Source organism: Gasterosteus aculeatus, chromosome 14 (assembly GCF_964276395.1).
Source record: "Gasterosteus aculeatus chromosome 14, fGasAcu3.hap1.1, whole genome shotgun sequence".
NCBI classification, from domain to species: Eukaryota; Metazoa; Chordata; class Actinopteri; order Perciformes; family Gasterosteidae; genus Gasterosteus; species Gasterosteus aculeatus.
This window is the reverse complement of record NC_135702.1, coordinates 4848509-4869021: the sequence shown is the minus strand read 5'-3', so window position 1 is coordinate 4869021 and position 20513 is coordinate 4848509. Positions and strand designations below refer to the sequence as shown.

Below are 20513 nucleotides of genomic sequence, written 5' to 3'. Positions count from 1 at the left end.
TGTATTTAGACTGCATTTAGTCATGTTGTTGGTCTCAGGCCATTTGGAGCTTATAAGCCAAATTAAATTCTGATCACATAAAACTGTCTTTTCATCTAACTAGCTCACAGCGGGGAGACGCTTTTAATGGAGGAACGCCAATGCAACCCCCGAGCTTTTCTGGCTAATATGCACACTGGATCCTTTTTTCTCCGATCTAGATCTACAGTTATAATAAGGACGTGGCTGCGGGAATATGGGGGCGAAAGATCTTGTGTGCCTGTAGTTGTACAAGCCTCACATAACTGCTGTCTCTCTACACACGAGTGTATATGATGGATAGAGCTTTTTATTTATCTATTTTCAATTTGATTTGCATCTTCGTGAAATGTCAGAACTTAATTTCCAAGAGATTCATTTTGTGATACCAAAATTTACCAAAATTTCCCTCTTGAGGGATCAATAAAATATCTATCTATCTATCTATCCCACAACCTGCCATGACACTAAGGCCCGCCCCCTGACGTCACCCGGAAAAGGAAGCAGTTCGTAATCCAAGGTTCGCTGGGTCATAAAGCCGGCGTGCACCGGCGGCCCAACACAACCGCCCTGTTGAAGGGTACCTCTCCGCAAAAGCAGGACCCTGAAGCTACTGCTTAATCGATATCTGCCGCGTCACATACGATTTATTAGCGTTTTCTGTCCGCTGTTGCGCAGCTTGTCGCCCGTAACACTCGCTGTCCGCAGTGTGACCCCGCACCCGACTTCAAAGCGAAGGTAGGCTGACCCGCAGTCACATTTTGACATTGTTCAAACGACGTTACATTTTTATAATGACAATTTAATGCTGCAGCTGCGTTTGCAAAGTGATGCTAAACCTTCTTTTCGTTAAAACTGTGGGCAACTGTGGGCAAAACTTGGCTGGCACTTATGATCTATACGTTTTTTTTTATTTTGGAGTAACTAGTTAAAGTACGTAAGTGAGTACTCACTCACTCGTACGTAAGTGTGCTCTTAGCTGTCCGAAGTGCAAAAATCGATCATTTGTACTTTGACTCAATTACAGAGAAGTCTAACGATCATTGAACTCGCGAGGGAGCAAAGTGGGTGTGATAGTACTCTGATATTGTTGCACCTCAAAGGAGTCTTTGTACCTTTATTACACAGCTGTAGCTCTCCATTATTTGTTGTTATTGAGTAATCAGTTGATCGAGGAACCATCTATTAATAATGAGACGTGTTGTTCCACATTCAGGTAACTTTCTGATTGATCAAAATAGTTGCAGATCACAGATCAATTGACCAACTGTGACAAAATATACAAATGGTCTAAGAAAATTAAAGCATTAACAATGCAAATTTGCTCAAATCCAGTGGAACAAAGTTTGTTTTTGTCTCCGCTGCTATGAAACAGAGTTATTTTTTTAAAGATTCCGTCTGTTCAGACAAAACAAATCATTTTGAGATCCCCCCTCGGGCTCCGGTACAGCTCGATGCGTCGCTGTTGCAGCCACATGTGATCTGTAAAGGTTTTTGCCAGACATGAGTGACACCGATAACTTGTACAACACCTCGGGAGGTCACAGAATTGGATTGACTTTGGCCAATAAATCTTTCCCCCGTAGCTTCCTCATGGCTCTGGCCGGCGTGAGGGTCATTGAGCTGGCGGGCCTGGCCCCAGCGCCGTTCTGCGGCATGATCCTGGCCGACTTTGGAGCCAAGGTGATCCGCGTGGACCGGACCAAGGTCGGCGTGTCTTTAGACACTCAAGGGCGGGGCAAGCGCTCCGTGGCCATCAACCTGAAGACGTCCGAGGGCGTGACCTTGCTCAGAAAGCTCTGCGTCCAGTCCGACGTCGTCCTGGAGCCCTACCGCAAAGGTCGGACCCCGGCTGCAGAAACGCAACCCCCTCAAGCGGGTGTGCCGCAACGTGGCCCGGCCCTGACGCCGCTTTCTGTTGTTTCCCCACCAGGCGTGATGGAGAAGCTGGGGCTCGGCCCGCGGGAGCTGTTGGAGGAGAATCCCCGGCTGATCTACGCTCGGCTGACGGGGTACGGGCAGAGCGGCTCGTACGCCAACGCCGCGGGGCACGACATCAACTACGTCGCCCTCTCAGGTCAAAACGCACGACTGTTGATTTCACTCGTCTTCCACAAGAATGCTTCGACGCGTTGCGGGTTGCATCGGCTGCGTGTTCATAAAGACGTCAGAGGATCGCGCGACAGATGTGTCTTTGTGAGAAAGGTGGTTGTGTCTCTCTTTGTGCAGACGTGTCGTCTTTTCGCGACCATGGAAACGTTGTATAGAAAAGGGAGTTTCGGTCCGTAATTACTTAAGTGCTGCTGCTTTGTGCGTAAAGTCAACCTCTTCACTGCGCCAATAAAACCTTTTAAGCCCACACAACCAAGGTTGCCTCCATTTGCTGTCAGTACAGCGTGGTGTGTGTGTATCATCCAAAACAAAGACATCAATGTTACACATGACTAACTCAACAGATGTTATTCGCACATTCTTTCCCAACCAGATGCTTTTGGATGACCCTTAGTATGACTTTTAACTACTCCTGCAGGAAATATTATACCACCAAATAAATACCTCCTAAGACAAGCCAATGCAAACATGCACACGTTGCTTATGACGTAGGTGCACTTGTCCAGGTCATCTTGTGTGAAGCTTTTGTCTCCTCCTCCCCGTCGCAGGCCTCTTATCCCGGCTGGGTCGCAGTGGGGAGAAGCCCTACGCTCCGTTGAATCTGATAGCAGACTTTGGAGGAGGTGGTCTCAGCTGCGCTCTGGGGATCGTCCTGGCTCTGCTGGAGAGGACAAAGTCCGGAAAAGGACAGATCATTGACGCCAGCATGGTGAGCGCGCAGTCCGACTCCAGGTAACTCGTACCGTAGATGCGCCGCAGAACGCCGTCGGCGAGTAGGTCACGCTTATCGGAGGCGGGGCCGAGGCTGACGATGCGCCACGTGGTGGCAGACCTTTGAGTCATGCTTAACTTTTATTGGGATAAGGACAGCCCTCGGTGAAGCTGTTTGAAAAGCCACATCGAAGACACTTTGATGACACATCAAAGTGTCTGAAATCCCGCTGTGCCCAAAAGCCACTCGCTGCGAGGACGCAGGACGGCTGTCAAGCTCTAATGAACCCCTTGAGGAGGGGATTTTTAAGATATTTGAAATATTGCTACTTCATATATCCTCGTGAAAGTGGCTGACTGCTAAAGTACAGGACTGAGGGCATGCTCTGTTATTTCCATTAAGATTCAAATTTAATTTTAACTTCAGCATCTCATGCAAATGTTCTCCCCCTAATCCAGTTTACAGCTGTTTATGGTTTGGGTCTTTGGTGTGATGGAGAATCAGGTGGTACACTTGATGATCAGTAATAACTAGATTTTAGTGTCTGGAATTACACAAAAAACATTTGGCACTTTAGGTCTCTCATGATGGGGGAGGGACGGGTTTTATTAAGAATTCTATGGCTGAAATGTCGGGAGAGTAAGTCAATGGATCCTACATTTTATATCATGCAACCCATTTCAGATAAATTCCAAAAACGACCTTGATGTTGGTATTGTTGTTGTTCAACTCACAAGTTGACTTTCGCTCCCTTGCTCATTGCAGAACAGTTAATTCGAGGCCTCCTGCAGAGAAGCCGCCCACACGACTGCCAATAATAACTTGCTGCTTATTTCTTTAATGTTTACAGCTTATTTGCTGCTCAACCATTTCTCAAAGGTCTTAATGACTTATTAGAAAACTTTTTTGATATTAGTCATACATTTTTATTTTTTCCCATTTTGTCCTGTGTACACCATCTGTACGGTGAGGAGTTGGTGCCAAGCAAATGCGTCTGACTTTGCGTCTTATTTTTCCCTCAAACTCGCGTGATTTAGCGGCACCAATCAAGCCGAACCGTTACATTAAAAGGTCTGCTTACAACATAATATCACACCGATTCATTCAGCAATCTCAACCACATCAAATAGCTCCCCTCTGCTTTACAACCACGCATGGATTTCCAGAAAATTGGTAGAAGAGTTAAGCTGCGGATAAATGGTGTTACTGCGTCACGTATGAAAATCCCCTTGGTTAATTAGGCCATTATTGTTTGCCTGTATACAATTACTTAAGAGAGGTAGTGCATGGATCATTAGAACCCGCAGTGACTGCATTGATTGCAATCAGCGTTAGTGGCACTGGTGTCCATGAGACCTCTTTTTATGTGGCTAATTCCATCCCTTCAGCGGTAATAACTTGTACTTACATGCAGACTCCAGGTGAGGTGGTTTGTAAATGTCAGTAGAATTTTTGTGAATTTTTATTCCTTTTGTGCAGTCTCCTTGAAAATGATTTCAATAGCGCGGCAGTTGCTTTGTGCATTTTCTTCTTGTGAATGCTAGAGCGATATTCTGCTAATTCTCCCTTTAAATCAGCCTCAGCTACACTCTGAAAGAGCTATACCCTTTAAGATATTTGAAATCTTAAAGGGTATAGCTGGTAGCGTGTCAGCAACAGAAGCATGCATCCCTTTGGTGCGGAGTCTTTCTCTTAAAATGGACATATGTGTAGTTATGCATGAAATAGGGCACAAAATATCCTAGTTATTTTATTTCTTTATGTCTCTTCCCGTATCTCTCCATCCTCAGGTAGAAGGAGCCGCATATATGGGTTCGTTTGCCTGGAAGTCTCGTAGCATCGGTTTATGGGACCGTCCGAGAGGACAAAACATGTTGGACGGCGGAGCGCCCTTCTACGATACCTACGAGACGGCGGACGGGAAGTACGTGGCCGTGGGGGCCATAGAACCGCAGTTCTACACGCAGCTACTGAAGGGTTCGTATCGCGCAAAGACGCGTCCGTTCATTGTAGATGAAATGAGCCTCTGCGTAGCGTCGGTCCCACGTGTGTCCCACGTGTGCCGTGACATCAGCAACGGCTGAACCTCAGGCGAAACCAAGACAAGGGAAAGGCAGTGTGGAGTGAAATACCCCCCCAACACCAATCTCTGGAAATGTGAAAGCAGCAGGTCCTTGGGCCACTAGTCACGAACGAAGTTGGGACAATCAGGCCTTGAGGACAAAAAAATGCAACACTGATTTCTGGAACAACGTGTATCCTGTAAAAGTCCTTTTTTCGCAATCATTTCGAGTGGCACTTCATCAAGGTCACTTTTTCAAAACGGATTGTTCCCTTTGAGGTCAGCAGGGCTGGTAACTTCATACAAACCACGACCAAAACAAGTCGACGTTGCAGAAATCAGTAACTAATCAGTAACCTTCACTCACCGCGCTGGAGAATCCATCCGCTGGTCAGGTACTGAAACCAGATCAGTTCTCTGCTGATGTGGCTAAAACGCTCCAGATGAAAAATAATGAAAAATAATAGAATAATCCCCCCCCCCCCCCCTCTCCTCTCCTTAGGTCTGGAGCTGGACGCTGGGGCGTTGCCTCCTCAGATGAGCGTCAACGATTGGCCGGAGCTGAGTCGCATCTTCACGGCGCGCTTTGCCTCAAAGACTCAGGCGGACTGGTCGAGGGTCTTCGACGGGACGGACGCGTGTGTCACGCCCGTGCTGCCTCTCGCCGAGGCGAGCTCGCACCCGCACAACCGGGAGAGAGCTTCCTTCGTGAAGGACGCCGGCGGGGGGGAGAGCCCCCGGCCGGCGCCGGTCCTCTCTCGGACTCCCGCGCAGCCTTGCCTCGCCTCCGACCCGGGCGTCGGAGAGCACACCGCCGAGGTCCTCAGCGAGTTTGGCTTCTCGTCAGCAGAGGTGCAGCGGATGCTCGCGGCGGGGGTCGTAGAGTGTGATGCCGTCAAAGCAAAGTTGTAGGGAGCGAATTGTGTATCTGTGATTTGATTCGATTGATTATGTTCCAACATGAGTTTGCGTTCATAGATGGAACAAATCGCCAGCTGTTTAACTCTTCTGGAGGTTTATTGCCTGAACTGCGTGTGGCTGTTTTGTGTAAAATATTTCATATCTGCCAAGAGAAGAAAGTATGTAAATAAAAATGTTCAATATGTAAAATTTCAAATGAGGCACAGGGCGCTTAAGGCAATTTAAGATATGCATCATCGCATTACATTTATTGTACCCCAGCTTATGTTTATTGCAGTCCTATTAAGGGCGACCATTGAGCGCCTAAATGATGTTTTTGTGTGGAATTCTTTAGTTTAACATTTATCAACAGCATAACATTGTAATTAATTAATTTGGGCTTCCTGTTGCGCTCATCGTTCCGTCACGTCACAGCGGCCCGCCGGTGCTTCCAGCAGTTTCAATAATTGCTTTTAAGTGATTAAGCACTCAGGCACTCAGTGGAGGACACAGAATGAGCAGCAAATGGACTGTGTTTATATTTTACAAATGCTTTTCATGTGTGCAAAGTCAGTAATCACACCTTTACTTAAATTAAGATTATTGAAATACTAAAGCCATCACGAGAGGATGTGCAAGCATTTTGTAAAATAATCAGAATAAAGTGCAAATGTTTGAAATGTGAGCGTTTCCCCACTCTGAGCGTGCGATGTGAAGGAGAAATTACTCAACAGTTTTTAGGGAGACTTTTCCACAGTAACTTTGTGTTTTCCTTGTAGAGCTTTCGCTTTATCTCTTATTGAGAAAGTGGGCTGCAACCAACGACTAAGTAATGTCCATGATTACACAAGTTACACACACAAAAAGCTGCAAATGCGCCGTCTCGGATGCTTCGGGGGGCTGATAAACAGAACCAAGTGGCCTCTTCCTCTTCACTGGGCAGGACGACGTGATGGATCGGCTCCATCAGTGTGCCGGTGTGCACTACATGGAGCTGATGCCCTTTTATGCAATTTCTTTCACCCCCCCTAAAAGCTTTTTTACGTCTACCCGTTCTCAGCAGTGCTCATTGTGTGTTTCCACCAAGCCTTAATAAACACAGCGAGTGCATTTCCTGAGTGAGTCTATCATCAACAAAAAAAACACCACCTGCAGAGGCAGCTTTCTGAAAACTTTGAATTGGAGAAAAGTAAATCATTACCTATTCAGCTCCCGTATTTAAGATGAGGCTTGGTTTTAGTTTATGGTGAAATATCGTTTTGCACTCATGGCAAGAAAAAAAATACAATATATAACGTTGTTGTTGTTGTTGTTCACAAAGCATCAATTAATGGAGAAGATTAATCTTAAATAAAGTAGTTGTAACTCTCGGCCTCACCTACCTGTTCAACACACAGAAAAGGGAAAGGACAGAACACTTCCCTTTTCCTTTCCTGTGTATGTCTATAATTAACTACATAATTACACACCTCCAGAGCTAAGAGAGAAAGTTGATAATTACTTCTTTTGTAGGCGGTTGGTCAAAACCTTTAGAGTGATTTTCCTCTAGTTTTCTATTTTAAACTCAAACACGACGGTGGCTTCCGATAAGTCCGTTTCACGTCTCCATCGTGTGTTTTTTTTTGTTTTGTTTTATGTGGTCACACAATGTACTGTGTGGTTTTTGTTCTAGAATTATTAACTAAACCACTGATCCTTCTGCGCATACTCTCAAAACAATAACCTCTCACAGGCCATCGTCTCTCTGACGTGGGGGGGCAGATGTTTTCAGAGCTTTTCCCCTCATCACAGTTCCAACTCTGACGTCATGAACGCAGCGTCACGTTGGGAAACACTGCGATGGTGTCGTGTCATAGTGAGTAGTTCTATCGGACAACGGAGAGTCTGTACTCGGGTGTTAAACGGGTGCGCGTCACGTCTGCTGAGCCCAGATGTTCATGCGTCCAGATGATCTTGTGGTAACTCATGGGGTAACATGTATGTCCCGAGGGGTAGAACACTATAGCCCACATCCAGGAGTTATGAGCAGCCCTTGGTGTCGCACAGAGGCCCTGCTGGTTTATCACCTGCTATGAAAAAAGGGATTGATGGATGAACTGTTGTCACCTCCTTGCAAGTATTAGTTGATAAATGTCCCGTTTGATGATTTTACACCGGTGTCGAGTGCGATTTTTGTGGTTTAAAACCTTATGACGTGGAAGTATGTGAGGAATTTCTGTGGTGTGACTCCAACCATCTGACTCCCAATGAACCAAAGCAAACACAGGGAATCTATCTGTGAGCATATGACAGGAGACCATAGGCTTCAAACGCACTTTGATTCACGTGGATTCTGTGCAGAATTGTTTTGGACAATTAAACCTGTGTTTCGCCAAAATAGTGAAAGAAATGTCACCAAATGTCTAATCGTATCAGACCGTCGCGCCTAAAGAGAAAGATATTTGATTTTCTATCACGTATGGAGAAAATACGGAACTACTCTCATTTTAAATCACTCCGTATTTGCTTGAAAGATATTTCTTTTTGCACTCATCTTTCTCACTCCAGTGGCAGCAGCTGCCCTCATGCATCTCATGGATGATCCTTTGATGCGCTTCAGGTGCTGCCGTATAGCCCCTGTGATTTGATGGTGCTCTTCCATCAGTACAAGTGCTCTGGAGGAGGCTAAACGTATGATCATCTGGGCAGGACACCTTTCTAATTACAGTGCAATTCAAAGACGGCCTCTTAAAACCCCAAATTATCCCTTTTCCTCTTTTTCACAGTCTTTTACAGACTGATTTTGAGGAGAGGTCTTCCCCAATAATTGGAACTTGTTAACATTTGCCAATTAGCATCAATCGTTTTTTAATTATTCGCATGTAGAAGAATTTGACAAAATCAATACTCCCCTCAGAGGACCATGAAGTCTCACAGCAATAAATGTAACCGACAACTTTTCAAGTCAAAAACACTAATGTTAACCTCATCACCAGGAGGTTAATATACGCTTAAAGGAAAAGTCACGTGATCCCCAAAGTCGAAAGGATTTTGTGAAGGATGAATGGAGGCACGGCTTGAATCACTACTTAATTTGAACAGGGAGAATGTCAAGTTGCCATTCAGGCTTTGAGTTGGAGCAGCAGCGATGTGGAAGTAACCTTTAACGGTCCCAGCAAGCAGCTCCTGCCTCGGAAGCTGACGTTTTAATCGAAATTCGATGACGTGCTTTCTAATATTTAAGAGCATTTCTCATACAATTATTTTAGAACAGTCACATGCACCCTAATTTAGAAGGCAATTCCCTGTGCCTTCGCGATTTACTTTCAGTGCTTCTGTTTTTTTCAACACAACAAAACAAAACAGACTGGTTCAGCTTCCCTGAAGCACATCTTTTGAAATGTGTCCCTCTGTGGAAATATCTTTAACTGCTTTCTTAAATAATAGAGGTAGATGAGCGGTGTGCTACCCCTCCTGGGTGTTGATCATCTCATCTGACTCTCGGCAAGAAATTGTCTGCTTATTGTTTTCCGATTACTGCATTTCTTTCTCCCAAAACAACAGCACTTCATTAAGGCGTGATTCTGCGCTCCCACCACCCGACCCCCCGCGGAGAGATAGATGGATGTGTCCTCTGCTGTTAATCATGTGAAACATGCTCCAATTAGTGGCTTCGTTGCCTGTGGCTGTTTTTCTTTCTTCCTTTTTTGCAAAAAAAAAACAATATTATGCTGTCAAATTAATCAATGTTACTTAAAGGATCAGGCTGGCAATAATTGCAATAATTTCGGAGAACGTTTCTCCGGCCTCTTCGTCTTTCGCTATTTCGTCTCCTGCTTCAGAAACTCTTGAGCCTTCGAGGTAAGAATCTGCTTTGTGAATAACCGACTTTGAACGTCATGAAGGAATAATTCTGGGAATATTTCCACCCTGGAGCAATTCTGAGAATTTTCTTCCACCAGTGAGAGCAAATCTTTGAACTATGAATCTATATAAACATGGCCCCAGATTACAATAAAAATAAAAAGAGATACAAAGTATTACTCAAACAGGAGCAAAACGTTTTGCACAACAATGGAGGTCTATGGCACCGATTAATACCGTTGTTAGACATTCATTTGGTCTTTTTAGTGGCAGGAAACACTTCTTCTGTACGGGATAAGTTGCCGGTGCAACACACCTCAACATCATTTAATACCAGCAATCCTGCAGTATTCAAGTACATCCTCTGTTTAAATGGGTTTTCTGCATCCGCCTTCGCATCGTTTCTGCCTCGTGCGGATTCCTCTCGCTCACCTGTGTTTGGATGGTCTGCAGCCGATCAGACACTGCGAGTTGGATCAGTGTTAACCGGCACCTCTCCGCAGGCTGTCCTGTCACGCTACTCAGCCCTGATTTATACTGTAAGATTAATGCTGTGGTTTCAACAAGAATACTGGCGCAGAAATATGATCCTTCAGCACCGCTGAGAGAGAAATAGGTCACCGCGAGGGTTTAAATCGGTGCTACATGACAAACTGTTTGTGCATTTTATGTGTGGTGTAGATGTTTGAGTCTTATTCGTGTGGGCCAAACAACTGAAGAACACCAAATTGGTCTTTGATAACTAGCGGCTTGGACGGGGAAGAATTTCTTCATATTTCACTTGCAAATGCCAATTCTTGTCATAAAGGACCTTCTTTAGCACACATTGCCACACTTCACGTAATACCTCACACACCAACTCACATGAACTGCCTCAGGTCTTTAGAGAACTCGAAACATTCTCTAATCCCCCCCAAAATACGCCCACTTCTTCCCCTCCTCCCCTCCAGCTGTGTGGTTCAACGGGGGCCACTCTGCTGCGGTCGGACCTTCACACGAACGTGAAGCCCGGGCTCTGCCACTCGTCGCTCCGCCATGCAGTAGAGAGCAGGATCAGCTCAAGCTGAGCTCGGGGTGCAAGAACTGGCCGTTTGCCCCCGTCGTCCATCACCCGGCGGAGTGGAGTGAAAGCGATACCACCGAACTCTGTGTCTCCTTCCCCCCTGAAGTCTCTTCTTCGCCACCATGACCCTTCTGTCAGAGGACCAGTCGGCGAGGCCCCAGGCCTGCCGGCTGTCGGATGCCGGCCGACACGTCAGCCCTTCTTTGTACCCGACGGACCTCGCCGCCTCCAAGGAGAACTACGAGGACGGCGGGGACGGCGCCGCGTTCGGGGCCGCGGAGCCCCCCAGGCGCTCGCGGGGACGCCTCATCCTCCACGGGACGGTCATGTTCGGGAGGGAGTTCTGCTACGCCGTGGAGGCGGCGTTCGTCACGCCCGTGCTGCTGAGCGTGGGCCTGCCCCGCAGCCTGTACAGCCTGGTGTGGCTGATCAGCCCCATCCTGGGCTTCCTGCTGCAGCCCGTCATCGGGTCGGCCAGCGACTACTGCCGCTCGCCGTGGGGCAGGCGGAGGCCTTACATCTTGGCCCTGGGCCTCCTGATGCTGGTGGGAATCACCCTGTTCCTCAACGGGGATGCCGTCATCTCAGGTGAGCGACGGTCCTGCGGTCCTGAGAGAAAGATATATATATATATATATATATATATATATATATAGGCATATCATATTAGAGAATGAGTTCATGCGTTAGGAGCAGGCTTTGATTCAGGGGAATTAATGAACAATTGTTTAAATCAAAGAAACTCTTCACACACTGAGCAAATGTGGCATTTTCGAGATTTCCTTCCACTATGCTTGAAAGAACAGTTGTGACTTATCTTGTGAAATCCAACCAAAGCAAGGCAAACATATGAGGTTTTATGATCTCGTTATATTATTCCCACGCTGAATTCATTCTTATGTCTTTTATTTTTTGCTGTCAAAGCTTTTTCCAATCACTAAGAATTTTACAGCCTCCGGCTTCAAACTGAAGAGTATCTTTTTGCTAAAAACTGAAACTCCCATCAAGAAAAAGAAAGATTGTACTTGTTAATTATGTGGTCTTAATATCCTTGTTGGAGGCACCGTGTAGTAGTTTAGTCCAAAAGTCAATAATGGATTCTATACAGTATTTTTAACGCTGTGTAAATAAGTATATATGTAAACAAAGAGCCTCACAGCACCTTTAGTTTGAAGTAGGAAACAGCTGATGATGTTGTCTGATGTTTATGCACCAACCACCAAGTCAAATTCCTTGTATGTCTCAACACATTTTGGTAAAAAGTGTTCCTGATTCGTAATGAATATTTTTTTAAAACCCGTCCCTATTTCCTGAAAGTCACAATGCACCGCGGAGTTGTAATGTGATTGAATTGTTCCACACCAAACGGCATCAGAGGGAGGCAGAGTGCATAATCACTTAAGTTCTCCAAATCTCACAGATGGCAATGAAAACGTTGAAATGATGGAGCTGGAAACACCTCATCCTCAATACCTCAATCACTGCTTTTGATTGGATGATTGGAACATGTACAAGACACGACATTTCAAGACTTGAAATAGCAACACGGGTTTAAGTCAAAAGGCAAATTTAAATTTGCTTCTTTTGAAATACATGTTTTCTTGGTTGAATGCACTGATTGCTGATTGAGTTTTAATTGAATGCTCTGGGTTTTACTAGAATCATCCTCCCTTTTTTAAAGTATTTAGATCATCAAAACGCCTCTCCGTGTTTCTCAGAGTCGTACTCAATGCCACAGGAACCAGGTCGCCCAGTTGCATTCCTGCATCTGCCACGGCTGGATTTCCCGTTTGATTTGAAAGCGTATTTTTCTTTTTGTATCATAGCTGCAGACAGGTCCGTTCAGTTTAATGTTTCTCTCTGCCACAGTACATCCATTCTTTCTAAACACACACATTATCTCTTAATCATAAAATGAACCCACTCCATTATGTTCAAGGCAGGCATGTTTTTTAACCTTGCTACATTTTTCACACAAAGAGAACACAGAACAATGTTTGGCTGTGTGATATAATCACCAGGTTTTCAAGTATAATAATTACCTGTCGGCTTTCCTTCTACCAGCTCCAATGGCTTTCATTCTGTCAAACTTCCTGTGCTCGCCAGATTTTGAAAAGAAAAGCCAAATTTGTCAAATCCATCAGTGGCTTTGTCCTGCTTTGCAGCACTGGTCAGCGAGCGGTCGTCCAGGAGCACCTGGGCCATCGTGGTGGTGATGTTGGGAGTCGTGCTGTTCGACTTTGCCGCGGACTTCATCGACGGGCCCATCAAGGCCTACCTGTTTGACGTGTGCTCACACCGGGACAAGGAGCGAGGTCTGCACTACCACGCTCTGCTCACAGGTGGGTGACAGTACAAAGGATTCGTCCTGGTGGGTGGAGGAGCTCTATGCCGAAGGAACCTTTCAATGGGACTTTGGATTTGATGAGTGTGATGAGTTTAGCTTAGCATGAATACTGGAAAGAAGGGTAAAAACAACTAGCCAATAACTCCGCCAACATCGCAGAAGTTCACTAATTAAGATGTTGTGTCTTGTTTGATCCCCTCAAAGTAGAAAAGGGCAAGTTGTTGTTTAATGTTGGATGATGTCTCAGACGTTTTTGTGTTAAACTATTCCCCCATTACTGAATTTGTTTTAGTTTACTCTCACTGCTCTCGTTTTTATCCAAGAGTAAAAAAGCAGGCCAGTAATTGAACAAACACACAAGTTTTTCAATAATTGGTCTTTGTGTTCTTGCCAGTATGATCCCTCTGTGTGTTACCAAAACGAACCGCATGCTTCATTTTATAATGAATCTCTCTGGGAATTACGGGCTCAGTCCTCAATGCAGAAGTTCAATGTGAGTTTTGGAAAAAGAGTTTCCGGACTGACTGTGAGATCTCGGCGAGACGTTTGTCTCGTCTTCCTGGTGCGGACCTGCTGAGATGTTGACATTGTGACGCCTACAATATTTCCCTTCAATGGATGAATAGATTTGCCGCTTGCACCACTCAACAAATGTCTGCAAAGTTCAGTCATGTACCAAGATAAATGTTACGTTAATGGGAATAGACCCCTGTCAGCTGAAGCATTTGTACGTCTTGACCCCTTTGGAGTTTGAGATTTTCCATTTACTCCATTTCTATGCCGGTCTATTTTGTCTCTACGGGGAAATCAAGGCCGCGGTTGCGTTTGTCACCCCCTCGATAGACGCGCACCTCGTTCTCAGAGAGAGTTTGGCGGGATCACACCCTGCGGCCACCCGTGAGAAGCGAACCGATGCCAGCCGCCTCTTGGTTTTTGCTGCAGTTAATAGTGCGTGTACACGGCAGAAGGTTGCCGGCTTTATTACGACGTTCACTAAAACTTCGAGGCACAGGGTGGTGTGAGCATGCTGGTCAGGCATTAATCCAGCCCCCGAGCCGGTCATGTGCTGCAGTCATGGGTCTGGGCTGAGAGACACAGAGGCCAGGCTCATGACTCCTCAGACGCCCCCCGACGCCCCCGGTATGTGAGGTATGAGGAGGAGGGAGAGTGGGGGTTTTTTTGCAACCCAGTCTCACAGCAAAACGTGTAATAGACACGTTGTGGAACGTGGTATTCTCACGCTTTCTCCTCAAAATCGTGACAATACTACCTATTTTGGCCCATTCATTCACATTGCCTTGCAACTACGTCACTAGAAACTAATAAACGGAAGGTCTTCTACATTCTCTGATAGAAGATTTTCAAAATATAACGCATACTTCTTGCTAGAAATGCCATGGAAATGCATACACTTAGGTACATTAAGCTGGATATATATATAAATTAAATAATATTGTTTTAGTCGGTGAGCAGAGCGATGGGATCGCTTTCGCATTTGGTGTTCACATCCTATGTGCCCCGAGGGGATGAAGCCCGGTGACTTTGGTGATCAACTGACTCACTGATCTTGTGAGCAGTAAGTTGCACATTTGCGTCGTGCTTGTGGAGCGTTTTTCAATTCGAGTTTACACCTCTCTCCTATCAACAACCAATTCTGCCCGGGTCACGATGAAGCATTTTCACCATCTCTGTTTGCATCTCTGGATCTGTCCACGGTTGAGTCGCCGCCACGTCTCCGTTCTGCTCCGCCGACCCGGTGAACCGACACGATTTAACGGGGCAGAAGGAACACGCTCGTAGACGACAGGAAGAAGGGAAGAAGGGAAGCAGGGGAGTGAAAGGAGAGCGACTGATGCAGCACACAAACAACAACGTTCCGGTATTTTACATATAAGTGAGGCGTGAAAGTGGTTCTTACTTTGCCTTCCAGGGGCTGTAATGCAGACGAATCGCTTTCATCTCAAGAGACCTACATTTTTTTGGAATGTAATTCTTGCTTTTAATTCAATGACTCAAATTAAGTGTGTGTGTGTGTATTGTTGTGTAACCATGTGATTTAAGAGAAGCTTCCCTCTACAAAACTGCTCCTTCCTCACCTGCATCGTCGTCACACTCCAGAGCATGAAGGATTCCTTTCAGGGGGGAAAAGGTGACACGTAAAGTGGGTTGTAGAGCGGATTCAGTTCAATTCATTTTCCGTCCATTCTGCCGCTCACCTTTCTTGAAGCTCTCACCCTTTAAATGTCCTTTTTCATTAAGGAGAGGAGGCTGCGTTGTTAATGAAAGCCGGTGAGAGTGGAGAGAGGGGTGATATTTAACACACCTTTCCGAGCGCTTCCCGCCTGCAGTCGTCGAGTGGTTCATCTCAGCGGCGGCGTATTAAATTAAATTTCAATCGCTCCGGGGTTCTTCTTCCTGCAGTAATAGTGCACGACAATCTCATCCTTATACAAATGTCATGTGATCACTCAATGTGGATATGTGCACAACGTCACCTCAAATCACTTCCTAATTGTGCAGCCATCCAATATGTCATAGTGCGTACCATTGAAAATGGTACCAGCTATTCTTTTGTTTTCCAGGTTGTCCAGTGCTGCATGTACATTGAAGCAGCTGTTTTAAGCTTCGCCTCTGTGATCTCCAGGTCTGGGCGGCGCCTTCGGCTACCTGGTCGGCGCGATGGACTGGGGTCACTCCGTATTGGGTCGGCTGCTGGGCTCCGAGTACCAAGTCATCTTCTTCTTCTCAGCCTTGACCTGGGGCATATTCCTCACGGTGCACCTCTTCAGTATTCCAGAGCAACCCCTGGGGAAGGACCCATATGCCCCTGACCCCTCGACCTCCAGCGCCCTGCGCCTACTCGGCGCCCACGGCAACGGTTACGGAGCGCTGGCCAAAGAGGCCGCCTCTGTTGCGGCCGCTCCAGACCTCCCAGACCTCCGGCCCAGGTCGTTCTCCGCGCTGGGAGAGGCCAACTCGGTGACCTCCAGTGCCAAGCAGCCCAACAAGGAGGTTCGTGACGTGCAGTCTGCAAAGGATGCAAGAAAGGAAATGTGATCCCTCCGTGCTCATGGCCAAGGAGATACATTAATGTAGTAGTGTGTAGTCTTAATGCAACTAGGATATGAAAATAAAAAGATGAGGTCATTAGTCAATGTCTCCCAGCCTAGTGTTACTATCTATATTAGGAAAAGGCCTTGTTCTTTTATTGGTTAACATGCATCTCTTAATAAATGAGTGGTTTGTGTATAGGAGAAGCTTCCTGTTTAGATGCCAGGGCGTTTTAACAATGTTTTAAAAATAATATTTCACATTTCGATGCTTTGGGGTTGTATTCAAATCACCTCGTGGGGATGACGTGCAGTTTGGTACACATGTCTCACTGTTTGTTCGATATTCTCTAACATTTCATGCGCTTGCCTCGATCTTCACCCTGATAGCGTCCTTCTTCCCTTTGTTTGGTGAAGCACATTAGGTTTAGGTTTAACTGTCATTAGTTGTCACGTGTTTGTAAAATGTGTAACGCAAAAGATTGCAACGTGATATCAGGTCGCACTTGAAATGAGGCCTTTGAAGTGCTTTTCTTCACACTCGTTACACCGCCTTCGTCGTCTCTCCCCTTTCGACTTTCATCATCTGGGCTCTCCAGTCCCTAATGTGACTGTGTGATCTTCGCCTTGAATCTCTTTATTCGTTCTGATGAGGGTGTTCACACAGCAGAGGTCTTCTTTAGCGCTGAGGCGTTCGAGCACCGCTCATAAAATACCAGCAGAGTAATGAGGGCTTTGAGATTTGTATTAAAATCCTGTCCGGTTAGTTGCTGTCGTGCGCTGACGCCTGTGGTGTTTGTGTGCGTGCGCAGGCCCAGAAGAGGATGACGTTCAAGTCCATGATGAAGGCTATCGTCAACATGCCGAACCACTACCGCTACCTGTGCGTCAGTCACCTGCTGGGATGGACGGCCTTCCTCTGCAACATGCTCTTCTTCACTGACTTCATGGGACAGGTGGGGATCTCATCTGCATTTTTCTGACAGAATGTTAAAAATGTAGCTCGTTCCACCACTGTGTGTTCCTCCACTGTGCTTCCTTCTTTCTAAGATTGTAAAGTGAATATTGTTGAGTTTTGGGCTGTTAGTTACACAAAAAAAGACAAATCAAAACGTTTCCTTCGACTGTGATTTTGAGGATTTGATAACAGTAATATCATGAATATTATGAATCCTTTAAGCGGCAATGATTCCCTTCTTCTAGATGCACAAAGCACTCCAGTCTTTTCATTTTGGTTTTATATCATCGTCAAACGAGGCACAAACATTACAGGGGAAGAAGAACAGGCTGCAATAAGTTTTATATTAATCCTTCTGTGCGTGTGGGGGCGGACGGAGGAGTAACCTGTTGTTGTGTGTAATCTCCTGTTGACATGTGTAATAAAGATGAATCCTTTTACAGTTTCACCGTGTGAGGGCTGATCAAAGGACGCGTACTCACGCCTCATTAGCACCCCGACCTACCAGCACGGCATCTCAAACCGCAGCCTTTATTTCGGTGAAATCCGTGTAGGCGGCAGCGGCGGCGGCGGCTTCCTGCTGAGCATTAAAGGAAAAGAACAAATAAAAGCCGGGATTGACAGATATCAGTGGAGCTTTTGTCCGTTTGACTGCATTTTGCCACTTCCATTGTCAAATGATTTCTCAATTGGTTTTTGCAGATTGTGTACAAAGGAAATCCTTACGCGGACCACAACTCCACGGCCTACGCCACTTATGAGAGAGGTGTGGAAGTGGGCTGCTGGGGACTGTGCATCAACGCTGTGTCATCTGCTCTCTACTCCTGTAAGCCCTAAGAACATGTGTGAGTGTGTGGGTGTGTGTGTGTTTGTTTCACAGCAGCCAGCATGTCCTGCACCGATCATTAGAGAAAACAACTCAACAAGGTTGTGCAGGGAAGCAATTACTGCACCTTATGCTTCTTGGGATTGCAGGTCGCACTGAGATGTAAACGTGCTTTCCAAGCGCGTGTTTCATTCACATGTGCGCCATCGTAGCTGCAGCCAATTAAAAGAACAATTAAGTGTGAAAGGGAGCAAAATAACGTGACTGAAGCAAAGTCCAGCCAAATAATCGAGAGTCACGCGCCGCCGAACCGTTGATTTGAGGACGACCTCGCTGGCCGACGAGCCCCAGTCGCCTTGTCAAATTCTACTTACGATCAAGCAAAATGTTGTCCGGTCTACTTGAGCAAACCTAACGCACGCCGTCTTTTGTGTGTTTCCAGACGTGCAGCGTTTCCTCCTCCCGTACATCGGCCTGAAGGGATTATACTTCGTGGGCTACTTTGTATTCGGCTTGGGCACCAGCCTGATCGGCCTCTTCCCCGACATCATCGCCACGCTCATCCTCTGCAGCGTTTTCGGCGTCATGTCCAGTACGCTCTACACCATCCCGTTCAACCTGATAGCGGAGTACCAGCGGGAAGAAGAGGTAACAATAAACAAAGCTGTACACATCCGCAAAGTTATACTTCATTTTATACAATTAATCAATGAATGCAGATGTACTAAAATGAGCAATGAGGGCAATTTTAAAAGTGCCGGCTCCACACTGCTGCGGTCTGGGGCACTACACACAATTGAGAAGAGAATTACTAATAACCAGGAAAATGCACTTATAAACGTCCTGGGTACTTAGAATTCTCCTTCAGAAAATTATATTCTACAATTAACATTCAAACAGGTCTCACAAAATACAATATCTTCCTTTTGGCTTTGAAAATAAATGAAAACATAAATATATTTGGGTTTTCAGGGGGGGAAAAAAACAATCTGTTGTTTGTGTCCTGACATGCTCAGCCAACCTACCATGACGTTGAATCAGAGGAGCTGGGGACACAATTTAAAGTGGCTGTTGTGCCTGAAGCTGCTCAATGATGCAGCTTTATTCATCATAAGACGTACAGATACTAAAATAACAGATCAGGGGGGGTCTCGATGCATCTCGGCGCAGAATCTTTTTGTTGACATAAGTATTGACTGCCTTCTGCCCCGGGGCGTGTTTGGTAAAACAGAAATGAATTACATCAAACACTGCCCTCTTATTCCTCCCCCCCCCCAGGGACAGCTGAAGCTTGGGGGAAGCCGTGAACGGCAGCGGGGCAGCGGGGTGGACTGCGCCGCCCTCACCTGCATGGTGCAGCTGGCTCAGATCATTGTCGGTGCCGGACTGGGAGCTCTGGTCAACATGGCGGGGAGTGTCATCGTGGTGGTCCTCTCGGCCTCGACCATGTCCCTGTTTGGCTGCGTCTTCATCGCCCTCTTCATCAGAAATGTGGACTAATCCTGCTCATGCAAAAGTATTTATTGGTATTGTTTTAAATAAATACAGATTCTTTTGTTATATATTCAACGTGCCTTTTCATTCTTCTTCTTCATTCCGTCCAGTTGACGGATGTGACAGTTTTCCCCCCCGAGGGGGCAAATAAAGGGGGGGGGGTCTCGTTCAAGTCAGGCATCTTCTCGAGGAGACCTATTAGTCGTGACTCACGAGTGGTGAAGAGCTGCAGCTTTTGGCAAAAACCTTGATACTTCCATCGCTGTAATAGAAAAATGGTTTCTAAAATAGTGTGTTGCATATTCCTTTGTCAATGAAGGAGATTTCTAACACAATTTTCAAAGAAAATATATTCAAAGCAGAGTGTGTTCACATGCCTCAAAAGAGTCGAGCAGGAATTGATTTGCACAGGAAAGAAACATATAAAAGAGTAAGAGTCATTATTGTCAGCTATTTATTGATTTTTTTACTTTAGGTATTAAGTGCTTACAGTCTAAAGTTAATTTGACCTAATCTTTTTTAAGTAATCACTTGTATAAAGTGTTGTGTGTAGACTTTAAGACCATTTGTGTTAGTGTATCTAAAACGTATGTGTTATACTATAAACACATGGTGAAATCTACTCAAACAAGTAGAGTAGATTCTATGGGTTGTTTTTTACAGTGCACTTACAGCTCCTGTCATTATGAATGGGTGAATGATTTCTTGTGTAAAAGCACGTTGAGGGTTCAGAACACTTAAAAGGTGGTTAACAAGTAGTGCAATCAACATTTAACAGAGTGAAAAACAAAATTAAGCCTTCCTCATTATTTGTACATCTGCAGGCTTAAAGAAGCTCATTTGTCAACATTTTTTACATTTATTTTTCTTGTTATCCACTTTATACTAAAAGCCCCGACAGAAAATAATTATTGTTTCTGCCGACATTTCCCATGTTTCGGGTGTTTATTTCTGTATTTTTCAGATCTATTTCCTATTCGGTAAATAGACGGTATTTACACAGAGCGTTTCAATCTTACTGCACAAAACACGCTACAGTTTCACTTCAAAAACTAATAGTTGCACATGAGGACAGGAGGCGTCGAGGATCGAACCGAAAACCTGCTCCAACCAATTTTAAACAACCTG

At 45.6% G+C, this 20513-nt stretch overlaps 2 protein-coding genes across 2 annotated transcripts; both read left to right on the top strand.

Moving 5' to 3' along the window:
- The first annotated feature begins 507 nt into the window (after window positions 1-507).
- Window positions 508-6484, top strand: amacr (alpha-methylacyl-CoA racemase). Its single transcript, XM_040198201.2, has 6 exons — window positions 508-756; window positions 1605-1858; window positions 1952-2095; window positions 2679-2839; window positions 4633-4819; window positions 5407-6484. Exons 2-6 carry the CDS (start codon window positions 1612-1614, stop codon window positions 5814-5816), a joined length of 1149 nt encoding a protein of 382 aa, XP_040054135.2. The 5' UTR covers window positions 508-756; window positions 1605-1611; the 3' UTR covers window positions 5817-6484.
- Window positions 6485-10574: 4090 nt separating this feature from the next.
- slc45a2 (solute carrier family 45 member 2) lies at window positions 10575-19455 on the top strand. Its single transcript, XM_040197219.2, has 7 exons — window positions 10575-11298; window positions 12876-13052; window positions 15702-16069; window positions 16920-17063; window positions 17768-17891; window positions 18334-18539; window positions 19170-19455. Exons 1-7 carry the CDS (start codon window positions 10833-10835, stop codon window positions 19389-19391), a joined length of 1707 nt encoding a protein of 568 aa, XP_040053153.1. The 5' UTR covers window positions 10575-10832; the 3' UTR covers window positions 19392-19455.
- Window positions 19456-20513: the final 1058 nt, after the last annotated feature.

Coding starts and splice junctions, on each gene's coding strand:
- amacr (XM_040198201.2), top strand. CDS start 1,612: ATGGCTCTGGCCGGCGTGAGGGTCATTGAGCTGGCGGGCCTGGCCCCA. Junction 1,859..1,951: donor CCTGGAGCCCTACCGCAAAG/GTCGGACCCCGG, acceptor TTTCCCCACCAG/GCGTGATGGAGAAGCTGGGG. Junction 2,096..2,678: donor CAACTACGTCGCCCTCTCAG/GTCAAAACGCAC, acceptor TCCCCGTCGCAG/GCCTCTTATCCCGGCTGGGT.
- slc45a2 (XM_040197219.2), top strand. CDS start 10,833: ATGACCCTTCTGTCAGAGGACCAGTCGGCGAGGCCCCAGGCCTGCCGG. Junction 13,053..15,701: donor CTACCACGCTCTGCTCACAG/GTGGGTGACAGT, acceptor TGTGATCTCCAG/GTCTGGGCGGCGCCTTCGGC. Junction 18,540..19,169: donor AGTACCAGCGGGAAGAAGAG/GTAACAATAAAC, acceptor CCCCCCCCCCAG/GGACAGCTGAAGCTTGGGGG.